Genomic DNA, 17331 nt, shown 5'->3' on the forward strand with positions numbered 1-17331 from the left:
ATATATATATATGTGTGTGTCCGTCAGCACGATAACTCAAGCAAAAATGATCCGATTTTGATGAAATTTGGTACAAACGTGTAAACGTACGTTTATTCCAACGAGTTCGCGATCCAGCATGATCGGACCATGGGAACGGGGGTTTACGGGGGGTTTTATGGGGTAAAAATAGGTTTTTCCCATTTTTGACCCCAAAAACATAAAATTTAGCAATTTCTTTCCAAACCATTTTGTAGAGCTTAAAAAAACAAATAATTTAGTATATTGAAGCGTTATTATGCGCCTAATGGTTACGGAGAAAATTCCAAAAGATTGTAAATTTAAAATTCCCATGTTATTCTTATGGAGAATAAGTAAACTGTTGTAGTTTGCTTGTTTGTGAATTTTTTTAATCAAATTTGGAAAATGTTTTTATTTCTTACTAACTATTCACATTTTACAAAAAAAAAAAAACAGTTTTACCCTCCCTGATGCAGCAAACCTAAGTACTTGAATTCTATTTAAATCAAGAATAAATGTTATATTTTTAAGTAGACATTTCAGTGTAAATCCAATCAGTCAAATGGAAATTCGCTTAGTCTGCAGGTTTGCTGCGGCAGGGGTATTAAATATATTAATGCCATTTTTTTCTGCAGGTTATTTCAGTTTTATATGTTCTCCAATACCATAGGTTCATGTTTAGCCAAAATTAAAAAAAATTGTGTCTTTTCTCCTTTCCTCTATACTAGTGTAAAAATAAGCAAGACAAGTGTAGCACCTGGTGCCAATAATGCCATGTGAAGGTCAATAATGCCATTAATTTCTACCCAAAATGGACACCATTTATTTAATGTTGGCCTTCCCACTGCCGGGGCACACACATTAAGATGTAGTGATAGTCGAATCCAGGAACTTCGACTTTCAAATCCGAATCCTAAAAAAATTGAATCTTGAGTCCCAAAAATAATTACAAATGGGCTTATGGTGATTAAAAAAGCAAGAATGGAATAGGAACCATTTCACTTAAAACCACCACCACGACAATACCCTATATGAAAAATCTCCATTGTATGCTGGGCTGAGATTGTACACTATGCTTCCGCCATGCTATAAGTCATTAAACAAAACCAAATTTAAAGAGACAATAAATAATTTACTTATTGACAAGGATTTTTACTCAATTGACGATTTTTACAGAACTTCAATTCAGAACATTTTTTTTTTCATTTTAAGTGTTTAATTTTAAGTTAAGTTTAAATGTTAAATATTTATGTATGCATTTAATTTTGACAATGCACCTATTCTAAATGTTATGATATGTATGGAATGTTTTGTGTAAATAAAGTATGTCTATGTCTATGTCTAATAACCTCTATGGTTGGTTAGTCGATGTCACAGTACTGTACTTTACAACGTCAATAACTTTATATTTTTTGATAGGCTTACTTTATACTTTTCAATGAAATGGTGACCAAACAAAGTAGGTATTTTTAAGCCAAGTATGAATGGAGATGAGTGTAGGATGAGTGGCGTGATCTTGTAGTTTTGTTAGTGACTAGGAACCATTTAACACTTATAGTTCGGCCGCTTAGAAAGCGACCTCCTCCAGCATTGGTTTAGCATTAGCGCGCAGGTCGTTTTCTAAGCGGCCGAACTATAATAGCCACCACCACGACAATAACCTCTATGGTTAGGCAATGTCACAGTACTTGAGTAGGTACTGTATATTATGACGTCAATAACCTCTATGGGTAGTCAATGTCACAGTGCTGTATATTACGACGTTAATAACCTCTATGGTTAAGCAATGTCACAGTCTAAGGCTTATAATTCTATATAAAAAAAAAAACAATTTGGATTCTCGAATCTTGTTAATGGAATCTCAAACCCGAATCTTTTGTATAATTACCTCAGATAACTTGTCAGTGTAAAACGTAAGTCAATTTAGCCAATATGTCACTGTCGGCGGGCCGAGATTAGCGCTCGCAGATGAGATTCAACAAATTACGGGCCGGGCCAAAACACAATGAATAGTTCAACTATGTGGTGTTTTTTTATCATCACACAAACTTTTATGTTAGGTACTCTAGTAGCTTTATCTGTTCTTTGTAATGGTGTATAGACACAGACTATAAAATGTTAGTCCTTTAAAACTATTTAACCCTTCGACTGCTAGGCCTATAATTTGTATTTGTAAGACTTTTTTGTTTGCCTTTTAATTCCATTACCTGTTCTTGAATTGTAACTGTATCGTTTTCACTAATTTATTAATCAGGCTAATTTGGAATTATAAGACAGTAACAAATATATAACAAAGAAAATTCTTGGCATTTGCAGATTACATTTTAAAAAGCTGTCTTTTTGTTATAAATTTCCAAGTTTTCTTATGAATTGGAATGTTCTGATACTGATAGCATTATTTGAAACCAAAATCTCATAAAATCAAAAGACATATAGTTTGCAACGTCATATTGAATTTATCCTTGTTTAGTTTGATAAGGTTATTATAATATAGACTTTTTAGGGAAAAAAACTTTTTGTCAGTAATGCCACAGTAACACCATTTATGCTCACTGTTGTGGTTCAGCTGAAAAATATCATCTAAATAGTCCGAGACTAACTAGTGCTGCTACCTAGTAACGCATTGAGCAACTAGGTTGTAGCGCCGTCGGGTGCGCTATCTGTTAGCAATTGTTGACGTCAGCTTAAATACAAGTTTTTACTCCATAATCTCCAAGCACAGATAGCCGAGAAGGCTAGGGCTTGTGTCACTTGGCCAGTGGCATTCATTTGCTTGGGGTCAATTCCCGTCCTGTGTGGCAAATAATTGGTGACCTGTGTGTTTGTCTTTGTAGCGATATACTACAACCACTGGGGCATAGTGAGGTGTTCATAATCCTTGGTTTAGACATAGGCCTACACCTCGAATCATCGGATTGGCCGAATCTTTTAGCTAAGTGGTAGTTAGTGTATCCTATGAACATGTAGGTCACCAATGGCCGTTTTGCTACTTTTTGTTAAAATAACCTTCCTCTCTATATCCGGAGTTCGGATGGAGTTCTACTGTACGGCTGCACTTTAGTTTACGTTCTACGCTTATTCGAACGAATATATCGATCAATATATCGATTACTTCGTTCTATATATCAAGTTTGGTTAGTTAGGTTAACCTAACCTAACTAACCAAATGAAATAATTGTTATATCAAATCATCTATATATCGATATTTTTTCATTTGAATGAGTGTAGGACGTTAACTTAAGTGCAGCCCTACTGTACATCCTTTTACCCTCCATCTCCACAGCCCTGTTAGTCTCCTTCAGTGGTGTAGTGGAGCAGGAACACATGGGAATAGCGTTCCCACTCTGCTTTTTCCGAAGAACCTATATATAGATAGGCTACCAAATCTTTTCTACAATGGTTAGCGTTATTGCACTGGTAAGTTTACCACTACACCACTGATATAGTACTAGATTTTCTTTGTTTATAGTGTCAAGGAGTTTGATTTTTTCAGCTTTGCCAATTGAAATACTGTTAAACTAGCCCAGGAAAAACTTATTGACTTATAGTTTATTAATAAGAATAGCATGGTGTGTTGATATTAATGAACACTATGGTGTGTTACAAGTCTAGCGGTTAGAGTAAGTATTCAGTGCAGAAGGGACAGTTCACATCCATAGTACATGGTCTTAGACCACTGTCCTTAAAAGCGTTTGAGTACACTGTACAATGCCTCCTGTAAAAATTGCCACTGGCATGGACAGCAACAAACAAAACACAACAGTACAACAACAGCAGTAACATAAAAAACAGAATAAAACTCATAACTATCATGATTATTATATTTTTACATTTAAGTGCTGAATTAAATCTGTGTTTGCAATTTAATAGATAGTCTGAGCTTGTTAAAGTATTTATGTGTCACTTAATTTTAAATCTTTAAATCAACTACACTATACTTCGTTCACAATATTTAGGCAATTTTAGGGGAATTTTCCCTCAAACTGCCTAAATATTGTGAACAAGGTATAACAACAATAACTATAATGGTATATGATCCACTGCAATATAGAGTAAGATTACTTTTAAATCTATTTCCATTTTTTTCAACTTAATGAAAGGTAATATGTTATGCAACAAAGTTAATTCAGCACTAAAGGAAAGTACGACATGGATAGGAAACGTGTGTATTGGACAAAGACAGGTTACAACATGGTAGAGTGATAAAAAGGAAAACTGTGGTCTTGATAGGTTAGGATCAACTGTTGATTAGGTCTCTTAGATCCACCTTCTCTTCTCCTGTCAGTTGCTGGTCTCCCTGAGCCATCCGTTCACAGAAGACACGAAACTCGTCAGATAATTCTTCATCTTCTTCAAGTATAGTGGACATAGATCCATGATCAGGCTCAAACATCTTGAAAAAGAGACAGGTATTAACATAAAAATATTTGGCAGTTATTATTGAAATCTCAATCACTAAAAGCTAAATATCCCTTGGGCAAGCTCCACATGAGGTTATGAAACCCACACTTTAGTCAAAACAACTTGTGTCATTACAAAAGTAAAAGTATAAACACTGAAGGAATAAAAGAGAAGTGCTTTAAATGTTTTTAAAATAATAAGTACTAGTGTACATGTTGCTCGAATTCGAGCAATTGCAAAGTATTACAGGAGTTATTTCAAAACGAATAAGCTTAACAGTCATATTTACAATGAATTTGTAAGAGTCAACTCAAAGATTACCGGTGTGTAACTCAGACCATGTTTATCTACGTTATTGATAAACCTAAAGCATTCCGGCCAGTTTTCTCCTTCTCATTATGCCTCGCTTTACAGGCAACACAGGTCATTGATAGAGGGCCAATTGAGAACGAAAAGTCGTTTTTGGGTAGTGTTAGGGCGCATTTGTAACCTAATAGTTGAGATTGTCCAGGGCCAGGTGCTGACTGTGATGAGTTAAGCCTATTACGCACCACTGTTCTGTAGCTGCGGTCGTTATCACAATTACGCCTCCTGTCTATGTTTTGTTGCCGTCGCGTCGGAGGCATTTAAAAGGAAAAAACAACAAATAAACAAATTATAGCTACACAAAACAACGATAAATGCACAAATTTAAGTTACAATCATGCTAACATGATTCGTCATAGCGACACAAAACAACGATAAATACACAAATTTAAGATATGTACAACCATACTAACACGATCCGTCTTGGGGGTTATGTTTACACAAACTCAAATAGTAAATAAATGTACTCAATGCGTTTCATTGAATTGAAAAATAAATAACAGCAATTAAATTATACAGCTGATCAAAATGTAAACAATGTTCTTCATAAGAATAACATGGGAGCTTTCAAAGCCACTGGGGCAGAGCCCAAGGGACCTTTTTCAAAAATGTAAGGCCAGTTTGCAAATCTACGCGACACGCTCTTTCCAATGAGACGCCAATGGATAAAATTGGTTAAGAAATGGCGGACTAGTTAAACCGACAAAGTTTCATGTAGCATATTAATTATATACTGTTACATGAAGTAACGTCAAAGAAGGAAATAGAACATATTATTGCAATCTATAATATTAAAACGTAACTGGGTTTTTTTATTTCACGATTCTGAATCAACCACTCGACGGATTTACATGATTTTTGTGTTGAAAGAAAGATAATTTTGAGAACTAGGGAATGTCGAAGCCATAATTTTAGTTTAGGGTCACGGTTTTTAGAAATTAAGTTTTAATTTTTTTTTAAGTCTAGCAGCCGACGCTAACATTCTAAACTAGCTTTTGGTATGATATAATTTACTTAACATAACAGCTGTAAATATTCAGCGTTTGTGACACAAATTCAGCTTTTGGATAAAAGACATACTAAGGGTTCACTTATTTATACTATGTGTAATGCTGATCATTGATACGTTCAATTCTTCGGTAACAGGATAACATATTAATTAACTATACATAGTAAAATACTAGGATGTTTAAACTATTTTTTTAAAGTAATCTTTGTAATCTTCGGTTTGTTTTAGTGCAATATAATTTGTTTTAACTAACAGCTGGTTGGATATAAAAATACTCTATAGAACTATGAGGTTATTTTATTTACTCTGATTTTGTCATTGATTATAAGAAATGAGTAAGATTAGTACACAAACGAGATAAGTAAACCATCGATGTAATACAAATCGAGGCTCTGTACACGAGTCTTAAAAAAAGGATATGCAAATTATTTTTCCTACAGTCACCCGACAAAGAAGGCTTCCTTGTATTAATTTATTCTAACATCAAAAAATAGTTTTAGAAATCTTCCTGGCACTTTTATAAGTTTTTCACATCTTAGATGGATGTATTGTCCTGTTCCTCTATAATGGGAATAGAGTATCAGAATATCCATATATTCGATTGTTCATAATGTTAGCATTTTTGGATAAAGATAATTTTATATTGTCTATGGAAATAATTCCGACAGATGAGCAGTACTACACCAAGGTACATTCCATGATGAATTTTGAGGATTAAAAACTAATAAATAAATGCAAAAAAAATCCCTAGTGTTAGTAGGTACCTTTTGTAAAGATTGCCATACATTTAATACTTAGCAGGATGAAAAAAAACTTCTTGGTTTACAAAAAGACAAAAAAAACAAGATTAAATATTTAAAAGTTAAATGTAAAATTCAAAAAGGCTTTGGTTTAAGGTTTTAATTTAGGTCTGTGGGCATAATATGTTAAACGTATTAGATCTAGGTCAATAAAGAGGTTTAAAAAAATCCAATACGTACATTTTCAATTTGCTGAAGCGACTGATCTATACGACTTGACAGTGACAAGTTACTGCAGCTACCTCTCAGGCTAGTTTTTGATGACATGGCAATGGATTCTGTCAGTAAATGCATAGTCTGGATCCTCTTCAAATGGAAGTCGTTGAAATCATCATCGGTTTCAGATATCGGCAACTTCATTGTCTCTGATTCTTTGTCTGCCACAAAGCCATCTGGTATAAGCATACTTGTGCTGCTACATCTTATTGAACTGGGTATTTTATGTATCTGCAAAGAACTTTTCCCTTGAATTGATACAAGTTTTGATTGTAGCACTTTGTTTTCAGTTGACAGTTCGTTCCTTTCTTTCCATATTTCTTCCAGTTCTTGCTGTTTGGTTTTAATTTCGGACATCATGAACTCGTGTTCTGCCTTAAACTTATCACATTGTGATTTCAAATGCATTGTCTTTTCTTGATTATCCTTCAATGCATTTTGAACGGCATTAAGTTGAGATCTTAGATGCACAACTTCATCTGATTTGGCTTCTAAATCAGATAAAAGAGCTTGTAAACTTATGTTGGGTCCGTTGTTAGAAACCTCTTCGTGAAGGTCCACTAAACTTTTATTCAAAGTTTTTTCCAGTTTAATGTTACTATCTACTAACTGGGCCATTTCTTTACGGATATTTTCTTCTGATAACTCAAGTTGCTTCAGACGCTCTTTTAGCTCATCATTTTCTTTTTTTAGCACAAAATCAGAAAATTTTAATGTTTCAAGTTCAGACACTTTGACTTTTAGGTCATTACATTTTTCATCAAAGGCTTGGTTTTCTTTGGCTGCCGTGCTAAAAAGATATTCCATTACTTTAATACGAGTGGCAAGCATTTCCACGTTTTTAGTCAATTTGATGTTTTCAGCCTCTAATAATTCACATGTCCTGACGGGATCTTTGCCTGGATCGTCAGAAACAATTTCAGTACTATCATTTATCCTTGGGGTGGAAGTGTAAATACTTGACATTTTGCTTAGTTGTAAAACTTCACTGAGGTCAACATGTTGTGTCATATTCTTAATATCACATATCGTCTGTTCCAGTTCTTGCACAAGGTCCTCATGCTGGGTGTCTCCCACAGTAACTTGAAGAGAACAATCAACATTTTGAAGGCTATCTTCAGTATCGTTACTTGCATGTACCATTTTACTGATAAGTGTTTTTACATGTTTTAATTCATTCGTAAACTTCACCAGAAGCTCATTATTTGATTTCTGACATTTTTCAGCCAGCATTAACTTATTTTTTAGGCCATCAACTAGCTGCTGAACTGAATCATGATCTCCGTGCGATTCTGTAATCAAATCATTCTCTTTGGTTTTATTAGATTCCAAAATATTGAGCTTAGCTTCTAAATTTTTTATTTGGTTTTCTTTCTCGTTTATTACTGATTTTAACCGAACTTTTTCCCCTTCATAATGAGTTTTTGACCGCTCCAATTCATTCATCAAATCTTGTATCTGATCCTGAAATGTACGAACCACCCTTTGATATTTTTCATTAAAATTACTTGTTTGATCTTTCAAGTTTTCATTAAACTCGTACTCTTTATTTTCATACTCAAGCAGTTTAGATCTGCTTATTCTTAGTTCATTCATTAGCTTAGATTCATTGTTTTTAAAGTCTATTATTTGAGCTTGCAATTGGGATCTCTCCTTTTCAAAATCATCCACAGTCCAGGTAAACTTTTCTTCAATAGAACGTGTGTGGCGTTCCAATTTCAATAGTTCATTTTTGTAATATTCTACTTCAGCTTCTTTGGCACCTTCATTAATGGCATAATCCTTGAGCTGCTTACCAAGCAGTAATATTTCTGCCTCGTATTTATTTTGATCTTGTTTCATTTCACATTCAAACCTATTAACTTCTTTAGAACATTCTTGTTGAATCTTTCTTACCTCCTCAGCAACTTTGTTTTCGAGATTTTCTACTTGCTGTCGGTAATGATCTGCTTCATGTTTGTATTTTTCAAGCTCAAAAGTCAATCTTTCTTCGATTCTCTTGCTTTTTGATTGTAAGATCTGCAATTCTTTGTTGTATTTACTTTTCTCTTTCTCATACAATTCCTGCAAAGACCTCACTTGGTCCTCAAGGTGAGATCTATTTTCTGCTGATGTACTACCTTTAACTGCTTTCAACTGTGCGTCTCCCTTGCGTATCTGTTCCAACAACATGCTGTCATACAATAGCTCTACTTTCTGCACATCTTCGGCATACTTATTTTCCAGCTTAGCTTTTAAGGCTACGATTTCAGAACCGAATTGTTCTTCCATCTGACTTTGCAGTGATTCAACTTGTTGTTTACTTTTAATTAGCTCTTTTTCCTTCTCGGAAAGGTCGGAGTTTAAGGTTTCAACCTGCCTCATGAGTTTTTTAATATCTTCAGAAGCATCACTTTTATATTTCTCCAATTTTTTCTCCTTTGCATGAAGTTCTTCTTTTTTAGCTGAAATATCTTTATTGTTATTGTCTAAAGTAGCTCTCATTGATTGCAAAAGTTCAGAATATTCTTGGATTTGACTGGACATTAATTCAACCTGAAAAAAAACACTATAAATGTATTTAAATTCAAAACAATTATTTTATTTCAATTAACCTACACTTAGAGCCATTACATATTTTACCTGATGATGAAGAAATAGTCTATCAAATTTTTAAAAGCAAGTAAAACATGTCGTGGAATATGGTCAAATAGGCTACTATTCAATTCAAATAAAGTCCAAGAAAACAATAAAGAAATTTCTTAAATGTTAGAAATTTTGTGATTATTTCATTTTGATTATTGTTAGGGAATTGTGTTCACCAGGACAATCCACACTGAAAATCTAGGTGGTAAGAGTCTTTTCAAAACAAATTACATTTATCAGCCATGACTAAGATATAGCAATTGGTTGATGGTTGGTTGGCTGGTTGGTGGTTGATTGGTAGGACTAGAGCTTAAAACATACAACAACATAATTTACCTTAGCTTTGTACTCAACAGTTTCACTATAAGCTTCTGACAGATTCTTTTCACTCTGCTTTGTTAACACATTTACTTGCAGCTGGAGTTTGTGTATTTCCTCTGTCAATTCTTTCTCTTTTAGAACTGAATTTTGAAGCTCCTAAGATAAAATTACATTATTAGTTGTTTACAGTGTTATAGCATAAACAATTATCCAATTGGCAAATGGTAACGATATTCAGAATTGGTTTTACTGAGAACCCAGCAATCTAAAAACAACCTTAACCCTCCGAGCGTCACTCGTCGAAAAATCGACGCACAACACACTTTGAGTAGTGTCACGCGTCGATTTTTTGACGCACGAACATCGTTTACGGCGAAGGCTCTATTACTGACTGAATCGGATTGAACTGGATCGAGTTTGGTATCGTTCTTTTTGTTATATTCTAAGCTTTCTCCAGAGGTCTGTCTCTAAGCGCTTTATGTTCTCCGAGCCGATCGTAATTGTAGCAGACAGCTGACGTGTGCGTATTTGTAAACAGCTAGGTTACCCTCGGACCGATGACTGATGTGTTTTATTACGTTTATCATTGTTTTAGTTAATAACCCATTATGTTTGTGTTGAATACAGTAACATTCTGCATAACGGCCTATCCAAACAATTGAAAAAACATGGTATAAATCTATCCTTCAGAACAACTAATCGTTCCGTAAATATTTTAAACAATTCTACCAAATGTGGTGATAAATATGACAAATGTGGGGTATATAAATTAACTTGTGCCAGTTGTCCTAGCACGTATACTGGGCAGACAGGTAGAGATTTCAATACTAGATACAAGGAGCATAGACCAGATCCTCGTAATACAAAACAAAAATCATCGTTTGCTCAGCATTTGGTCGATAAAAACCATGATATGAACGATATTAGTAAAGGCCTTGAAATCCTACATATTTGCCAAAAGGGAAGCAGACTTAACACTCTCGAAGAATTCGAAATTTATAAGGCACAGGTTAATGAGAACAACAATTTTGAGAGCGTAATTCTGAATGAAAAACTTAAATTCAAATCCCATCACATTTTCAATAGCATATTAAAACAAAGGCAGAGTTCGACGCCCATTGGTCAGCAGTCCACATCAGCTGATAAGACAACACCGACACAACTAGTCCAGTCTGCATCCTGACCTTGACAACGGTGTGCGTGCGTCCTGCCCGTGTATTTAATAGGCCTATTTAAAGTTTTATTCGTTTTTCGTAATGTTTTCGTCCCGTCCGTGTGTATGTGTTTGTGTATGTACTTTTAGTAGAAAACAATGACAAGGATTTCACCATCCAACTGCAACGTTTTGACAATGGCCGATACAAGCCGAAACATGTAAACGACCTTCAATTAAAATGAGCTGTTTGTCGGATTTATAAGGTATGTAACCTATTTATTATATTGTTTTAGTGTTAAAAATCAAAAGTAGTGATATACGTGGTGCATTATAAGAAGATTTAAGTGGTTTTGAAGTGCTGGTTGATGATCCTGAAGAAGTAGGTAGTGATATTGATGTAAATTATCAGCCAGATTCCTAGCTATGGTTAGGCTATGCATTCTTAGCTAAACGCTATGTACTGAAATCTGTTTTTTGCCCATAACTTATTTATTTGCAAATCTACTTCCTTATATTATTATATATTTGTAATCCTCATAAAATTTAGAACAAAGTGGCTATTTTCAAATATTTATAGGCCTATAATTTATACAATTTCATTGAGCGCGAACTTATTTTTTTTTTTTTATTTTCCAAAATATTTTTTTTTACCTAAAATTTTTTTTTTAAACAAATGTTCTTTATGTTTTATGTATAATATTGAAGCCCATGATTTTCCAAACAAAATGGTATATAGAACAGTAGAATTAACATTGTTTTAAGCTTCTCAGATCCGTTTTAATAAAACCTTGCAAATGCGCCAAAAATAGGCGGACATTAAGGCCTAAACTATGGACACTCGGAGGGTTAAACAAAAATTGAGATTTTAGGTTAAACATTTTAGCCACCTTACCTCTCATTCTACAATGGGCAGGATAGAAATAGTATGTTTTACTTTTTGCAGGATATACAAAAAACTTCATGTTGACAGCCACTGAACCGCTTTTTTCAATAAGTGAATGAATGGTTTAAATACCTTTACTGTCAAAGCGATCCTTGTAGTCTTAGTAGGCTACTGCAGTTTCGATACTTTCATGGTATCTTCTTCAGGCTAGGATATCATTTTCATTCGTTTTCACAAATTTTATTAAAAATGACGTGTTTGTGAAAACGAATGAAAATAATATCCTAGCCTGAAGAAGATACCATGAAAGTACCGAAACTGCAGTAGCCTACTAAGACTACAAGGATCGCTTTGACAGTAAAGGTATTTAAACCATTCATTCACGTATAAAAAAAAGTGGTAGTGGTAGCTGCAGAATGTTTCATTTTACCTATTGCAAAGCATCTTTAAATCCATTATATTATAAAAAAGTGTTTGACATAGAATGTTTATTTAAGGTGAGCAATGTTGAGAGTTATTTAAACTATAACACATTTTATTTCAAGATCTTATAAACGAGAGCTTACCTCTGATCGTTTCTGCAGACTATCTGACAGCTGCTGTATGAAAGTATCTCTCGCATCCACCATCCCATGCAGATCTTTGATCTAAAACCAAAATAACTTCAAATCAACAAAATATAGCTCATTACAACTTAAACCGATTGTTTATAATGAAATAAGTATTTTAAGTAGGATCTGTAATAAATCCCATTTATGATAATTTCCCATTATAAGCTAATAGGCTACATCGTTTCCATGTCTCTGTCAAGAACACATATTTTGAATCATCTCATTAGATATCAGATAAGTCAGTTTCCAAAACTGTGTCTAGCAAGATACTGATCAGTGATTGCCTGAAGAAAACTAAAGGTAGATATTGATTTTTTTCTCGACTCTAATTCAAAATCTTCTTACTTCTGAATTCACCTATTATATTTCCTGAAGTATAGTGGTCTCTTATAAAACACTGTGTTATAAGGTAGATAAAATTTTGGCTAGATAAACTAAATTTAAGAATCACATAGTCTTTGTCTTTGTTTGTGTTGTTCTTTACACTCAGAAACAAAATGAGAGTATAGCAAATAACGTAGGGACTATTGATTAGTATGAAACTTGTAAAGAACTAAGTCTTCACAGGGTTTCTGTGTAACCCTTTGTTGCGATACAGTTCTTTATATTGACCAAGTCTATTGCATGATTGTTATGCCTAACAACCAATAAAGGATTGGATTTGATTGAATTTGAAAGCAGTTTTCTTTTAATTAGAACTGTGAAGCTCAACTCACCATAACTTTATCCCCATCCCTGGGAGTTGTTCCTACGCAGTCGCCACTGCCTGAACGCAGCATTTTATTTTCAATTTCTAGGGCAGTAATGCGTTCACTTTTCTCTGAAAGTTCAAATTTAAGTAAGTTAGGAATGTTAAATATAATTTTTAACGTAGGGTTAAATATAATGTTTTCAAAGAATTTAATATTAAAAACAACATTTTTAAATCAAAATTACTGTCACATAAAACAAAATTAAGAGTATACAAGACTATCATAAGGCCAATCCTGCTTTATAAAGCAGAGACATAGTTTATAGACAAACAAACAGAAAAGAAGTTGGTTTAATTGAAAACAGAATTTTGAGAAAAATATTTGGATCTGTTAGAGAGGGGGAGAATTAAGCACAACCAAGAAATAAGAGACATGTACCATTCCCCATACATAGTAGGAGAAGCAAATAAAGAACAGAAGACTAAGGTGGCTGGCCATGTATTTAAGAGGGAAGATGGCAGACTAATTATTGTAGTATCCTTTATACTTTCTTTTCTATGATCAGCTGTTGTTATTAATTATGAAACAATGTAGTTCAATGTTTACCTTTTACAATTTACAGTTTACAAATATTCCATTAAAAGAGTTTGTTCAAATGCGTGCAATAATTAACTCTAATTCAAAGTCACAATACTAATTAAGCTTAAAGAAGTTTGGAGGCAAAACCCAGCAGGAAAAAGACCCAAGAATCGATAGAAGGACAAGGTGGAGAAAGATGTGCAAAATTGAGAGCAAGGAAAGAAAATTCAGAGAACAGGGAGAGATGAGGCAACTTGTTGGCGAAGCCAAATACCACCTAGGGTATCCATGGCCATGGGAGTAAGAGTACGAGTGTGATATAATATTGAATTTCATTTAACATTTTTCATTGGTCAAAGTACAATTGACTGTGATTTTCTATCTAGGCCTAAAATCAATGAAAACACAAGCTGCTCATCGTCTTGTGATTACACCGAATTTACTTTGACGTTGTTCGTAGGAGTAACAGAAAAATGTTATTTTACTATTGCTACAAATGTTAAGTTTAGGTAGGCTAAGATGTAATGTGTAGCCTACTTGTGTGCAGAGTCAATAAATAATTTGTTTCATTTTTCTCGATATCTCAAGTAGTGTAAATAAAATTTCTTAACGTTTAAAATAAGTTGTTTCTTGAAACATGAATAAACATCATTCTCTACATGCAGCAAACACTATGGATTTCAATAAAATATGTAAAAATATTCACCAACTTCAGGACCGAGGCCAGTCCCAGTTTAACGGGTTTTCCGGTTAAACCGACGTCTCCCAAAACTCGGTAAAACAAACCATGTAAATGCACACTGTATAAGCCGATAATGATTATTACATTAAGACATGTGATCACTGGTCTCTAATCTTTCCTACGAGAACTGTCGTTTCAGTACCGCCCATTTCCTGCCGATCCAGTCCGGTTAAACCGATGTGCTGATAAAAATTGTCCGGGTAAAGAGATGGCATTTCCGCCGAGTGTAGTCCGGTTGAACCGATGTCCGGTTAAAAGGTGTCCAGATAAGACGGGAGTCCACTGTACACCTTCAACCATTTTAAGCAAAACACTGAAGCGAGACAAGAGATATAGACAGCAAGACTCTGATCAGTTCATCACCATACTTTTAAAAACATTTGATTATTTGAAAAGGTATTGTTACAAGCGCTCAAGGTCACCCAGGGTAAATTCAGACTCCAACCCGGTGAATATTTAGGCTATAACAAGAATAATGTAGTTAAAGTATACCCAATAGTAACTAACAATCTGTATAAAATATTTGCCGTCTGTGTAAACCTCTATGACTCTGGTTAGGAATTGATTAATTTATATAGGTAGCCTTACCGGTATAAATAAAAAAAATTTCTAATTTACCTGAAAGTTCATCTTGAAGGCGTTTTATTTTCTTGCTGAGAGAATCAAATTGATCAGTTTTTATCTTAAGTGTTGAACTATCCATCTTGAGCACATTTCTGTCTGTGTCCTTGATTAAAAATAAAAATCTTATAAGTAATTTTTGACTAAACAAAAGTCACATAAGATTGTTGATTGAATAATTTCATAAAGAAATTGCTCTAAGCAAATACATAGCCTAGTACCGTACAGTAGTCATAATAGAGACAGAAATTACAAAGAACCGTTACTAGTTACTGGTAACTTATGCGCTACCACTTAAGTTAAGGCTAGTTTGGCACTGAAGGGATAGAGGCCTAGTGAAATGTTTTTATTTTAAGAAAAATCTAAAAATTTTGCATTTGACATTAGGCTAGTTTTAAATTTTCAAATATAAGTTAGCCTACCTCAAAATTCTTGTCCTTGGGCAGTAAAGTTGTGTTATAGGGATTTTCTGTTGAGTCGTCTGACCTTCCAGCAGTGTCCAGAGCTTTACTTTTTATATAACTATCCAACTGAAAAATAGACAATCAATTAATTAGATATCCTCTGAGATTGTTCTTAACCTATCCAATTCCTTGTCTTTTAGGGCCATGGATTAATGATACCGAACAGCTTTAATGGTTCATCCTCCTCCTCTCTAGTTTTGAAGGATCACACCAAAGATTGTGTCTAAATGAGGACAAAACATAATCTTTAGTGTGAACCCTCAAAACTAAAGAGGAGGAGGGATGAACCTGTAAAGCTGCTTGGTTTTTGGATTGACACTAAGTGTAGTTAGTTAGTGAGTTAAAACTCTCCAGAGTCTTGTACCTTTTAAGAAAACTTCTGTCAATCATAACCCAGCCCTACCTATAACTGTTTATCACACACTCTTCAACAACCTCATAACGTATTATGGACTGGAATTGTGGGGACACACTCCTGCAGCCCACGATGTACTGCTGCTCCAAAAAAAGGCACTCAGAATTCAAACATCCTATGAATACACTGCGCATCGACGACCTATTTTCAAGAATCAGCACATATACTTAGGTACCATCTACAGTCAATACGTTTATGACAAAAGTTACTCATCCTCCTAAAAGAACATGAAGGAGAATGTTTTAAAAGGGAATACACTTAAGTTAAGCACAGCTACAACACAAGACCCTAAAATGTTATCCCCACTCTTCAATAAAGGTTTTCAATACCCTGCCATTGTGAATCTGTGAGATGGAACTACAAAAATTTAAAGTATACATCAACAAACTTGTTGTAGCCCATAAGAAATTAGGTAGGCCTAAGCGCTAAGTTAACTTAGACGTTGAGTTTTTATGATAAGGACGAGATTTATTGGAAAAATATGCATCATTAGAAAAATGGGTAATAGACTTCCGTATCTGTTGGCACAAACAACCGAATGAAAATATGGATTATTCAATTGTTTCATTTGATATATCGTTTGGTTAGTTAGGTTAGGTAAACCTTACCTGAGTATTGCTAGATGTCCTTTATTTAAAGCCTTGTTAAGTTATAGCCAACGTGGACTAGCCTAGCTTACAAATTAGCCTAACAAATAAAAGATCATGTCACACAATAGGCCTAAGCCTAGTTAACTTACCAAATTGCTAGCATGTTTTACTTTGTGTCGTTTCTCATCCATTATACTTTTCTAATCCTAGCTTTGATTTATATGAGTTATGGCCTAAAGTTAGATGGTTTCAACTTTCATTATTTAATTTGTTTATACACAGTAATTTAAACTAAAATCCACTACTTAGATCTTCTAGGTGAATACATGTGTCAAAACAAACATAAGAAGTAACTTAGTGCTACTTTGAAATTCTACAGTAAAAATTTAAAAACATAAATAATTTCGTGAGTAGGATAGCTACATTGTGAAAGGCCAAGTGACAACAACTAAACAAACAACCACTGTTTAAAAATTAAAATTTTCAACAATAATACGAAACTAGCAGAAATAGTGCAGTTGACATTTTTCGTTTTAAAAATAGCCAGTAAGATCGCACATCAATTGCATGCATACAGGTATCGGTGTTACGAATGTTGAATCTAATGTGAAGCCGTTGATTACAGCTTCTGACAGGGTTTGCTTTTTTTTGTTTATTACACCACAGGCTCAAGCACTAGTTTTCATGTATATCATAGTTCTTTTCGTAATGTATCGACTTTTCTCAAGCCAAACTAAAAGGATAAATTTCTGTAGGCTATCAAATCTCTCAATACACATGAGATATCAGACGATCGATAAATTGGGAAGGAAGATAAGATAATTTTGACTGGAGTGCAAT

At 34.1% G+C, this 17331-nt stretch overlaps 1 protein-coding gene across 5 annotated transcripts in view; it reads right to left on the bottom strand.

Annotated features, from left to right (window-relative positions):
• LOC129004904 (pericentrin-like) overlaps nucleotides 1-17008 on the bottom strand; it is an 87371-nt gene extending 70363 nt beyond the window's left edge. For all 5 annotated transcript variants that reach the window (XM_054433603.1, XM_054433599.1, XM_054433600.1 and 2 more), the window contains exons 1-8: nucleotides 16641-17008; nucleotides 15445-15552; nucleotides 15020-15128; nucleotides 13105-13208; nucleotides 12344-12424; nucleotides 9754-9894; nucleotides 6757-9327; nucleotides 4268-4393 (exon numbers count right to left, since the gene is read on the bottom strand). In XM_054433603.1, the coding sequence (XP_054289578.1) occupies nucleotides 4268-4393; nucleotides 6757-9327; nucleotides 9754-9894; nucleotides 12344-12424; nucleotides 13105-13208; nucleotides 15020-15128; nucleotides 15445-15552; nucleotides 16641-16682 (3282 nt within the window). In that variant the 5' untranslated portion in view covers nucleotides 16683-17008. The remainder of the gene's footprint in view (nucleotides 1-4267; nucleotides 4394-6756; nucleotides 9328-9753; nucleotides 9895-12343; nucleotides 12425-13104; nucleotides 13209-15019; nucleotides 15129-15444; nucleotides 15553-16640) is intronic.
• Nucleotides 17009-17331: the final 323 nt, after the last annotated feature.

The sequence above is a fragment of the Macrosteles quadrilineatus genome, unplaced genomic scaffold (assembly GCF_028750875.1).
Source record: "Macrosteles quadrilineatus isolate MER2022 unplaced genomic scaffold, UCM_ALF_1.0 Scaffold_12__1_contigs__length_5162894, whole genome shotgun sequence".
Taxonomy (NCBI): domain Eukaryota; kingdom Metazoa; phylum Arthropoda; class Insecta; order Hemiptera; family Cicadellidae; genus Macrosteles; species Macrosteles quadrilineatus.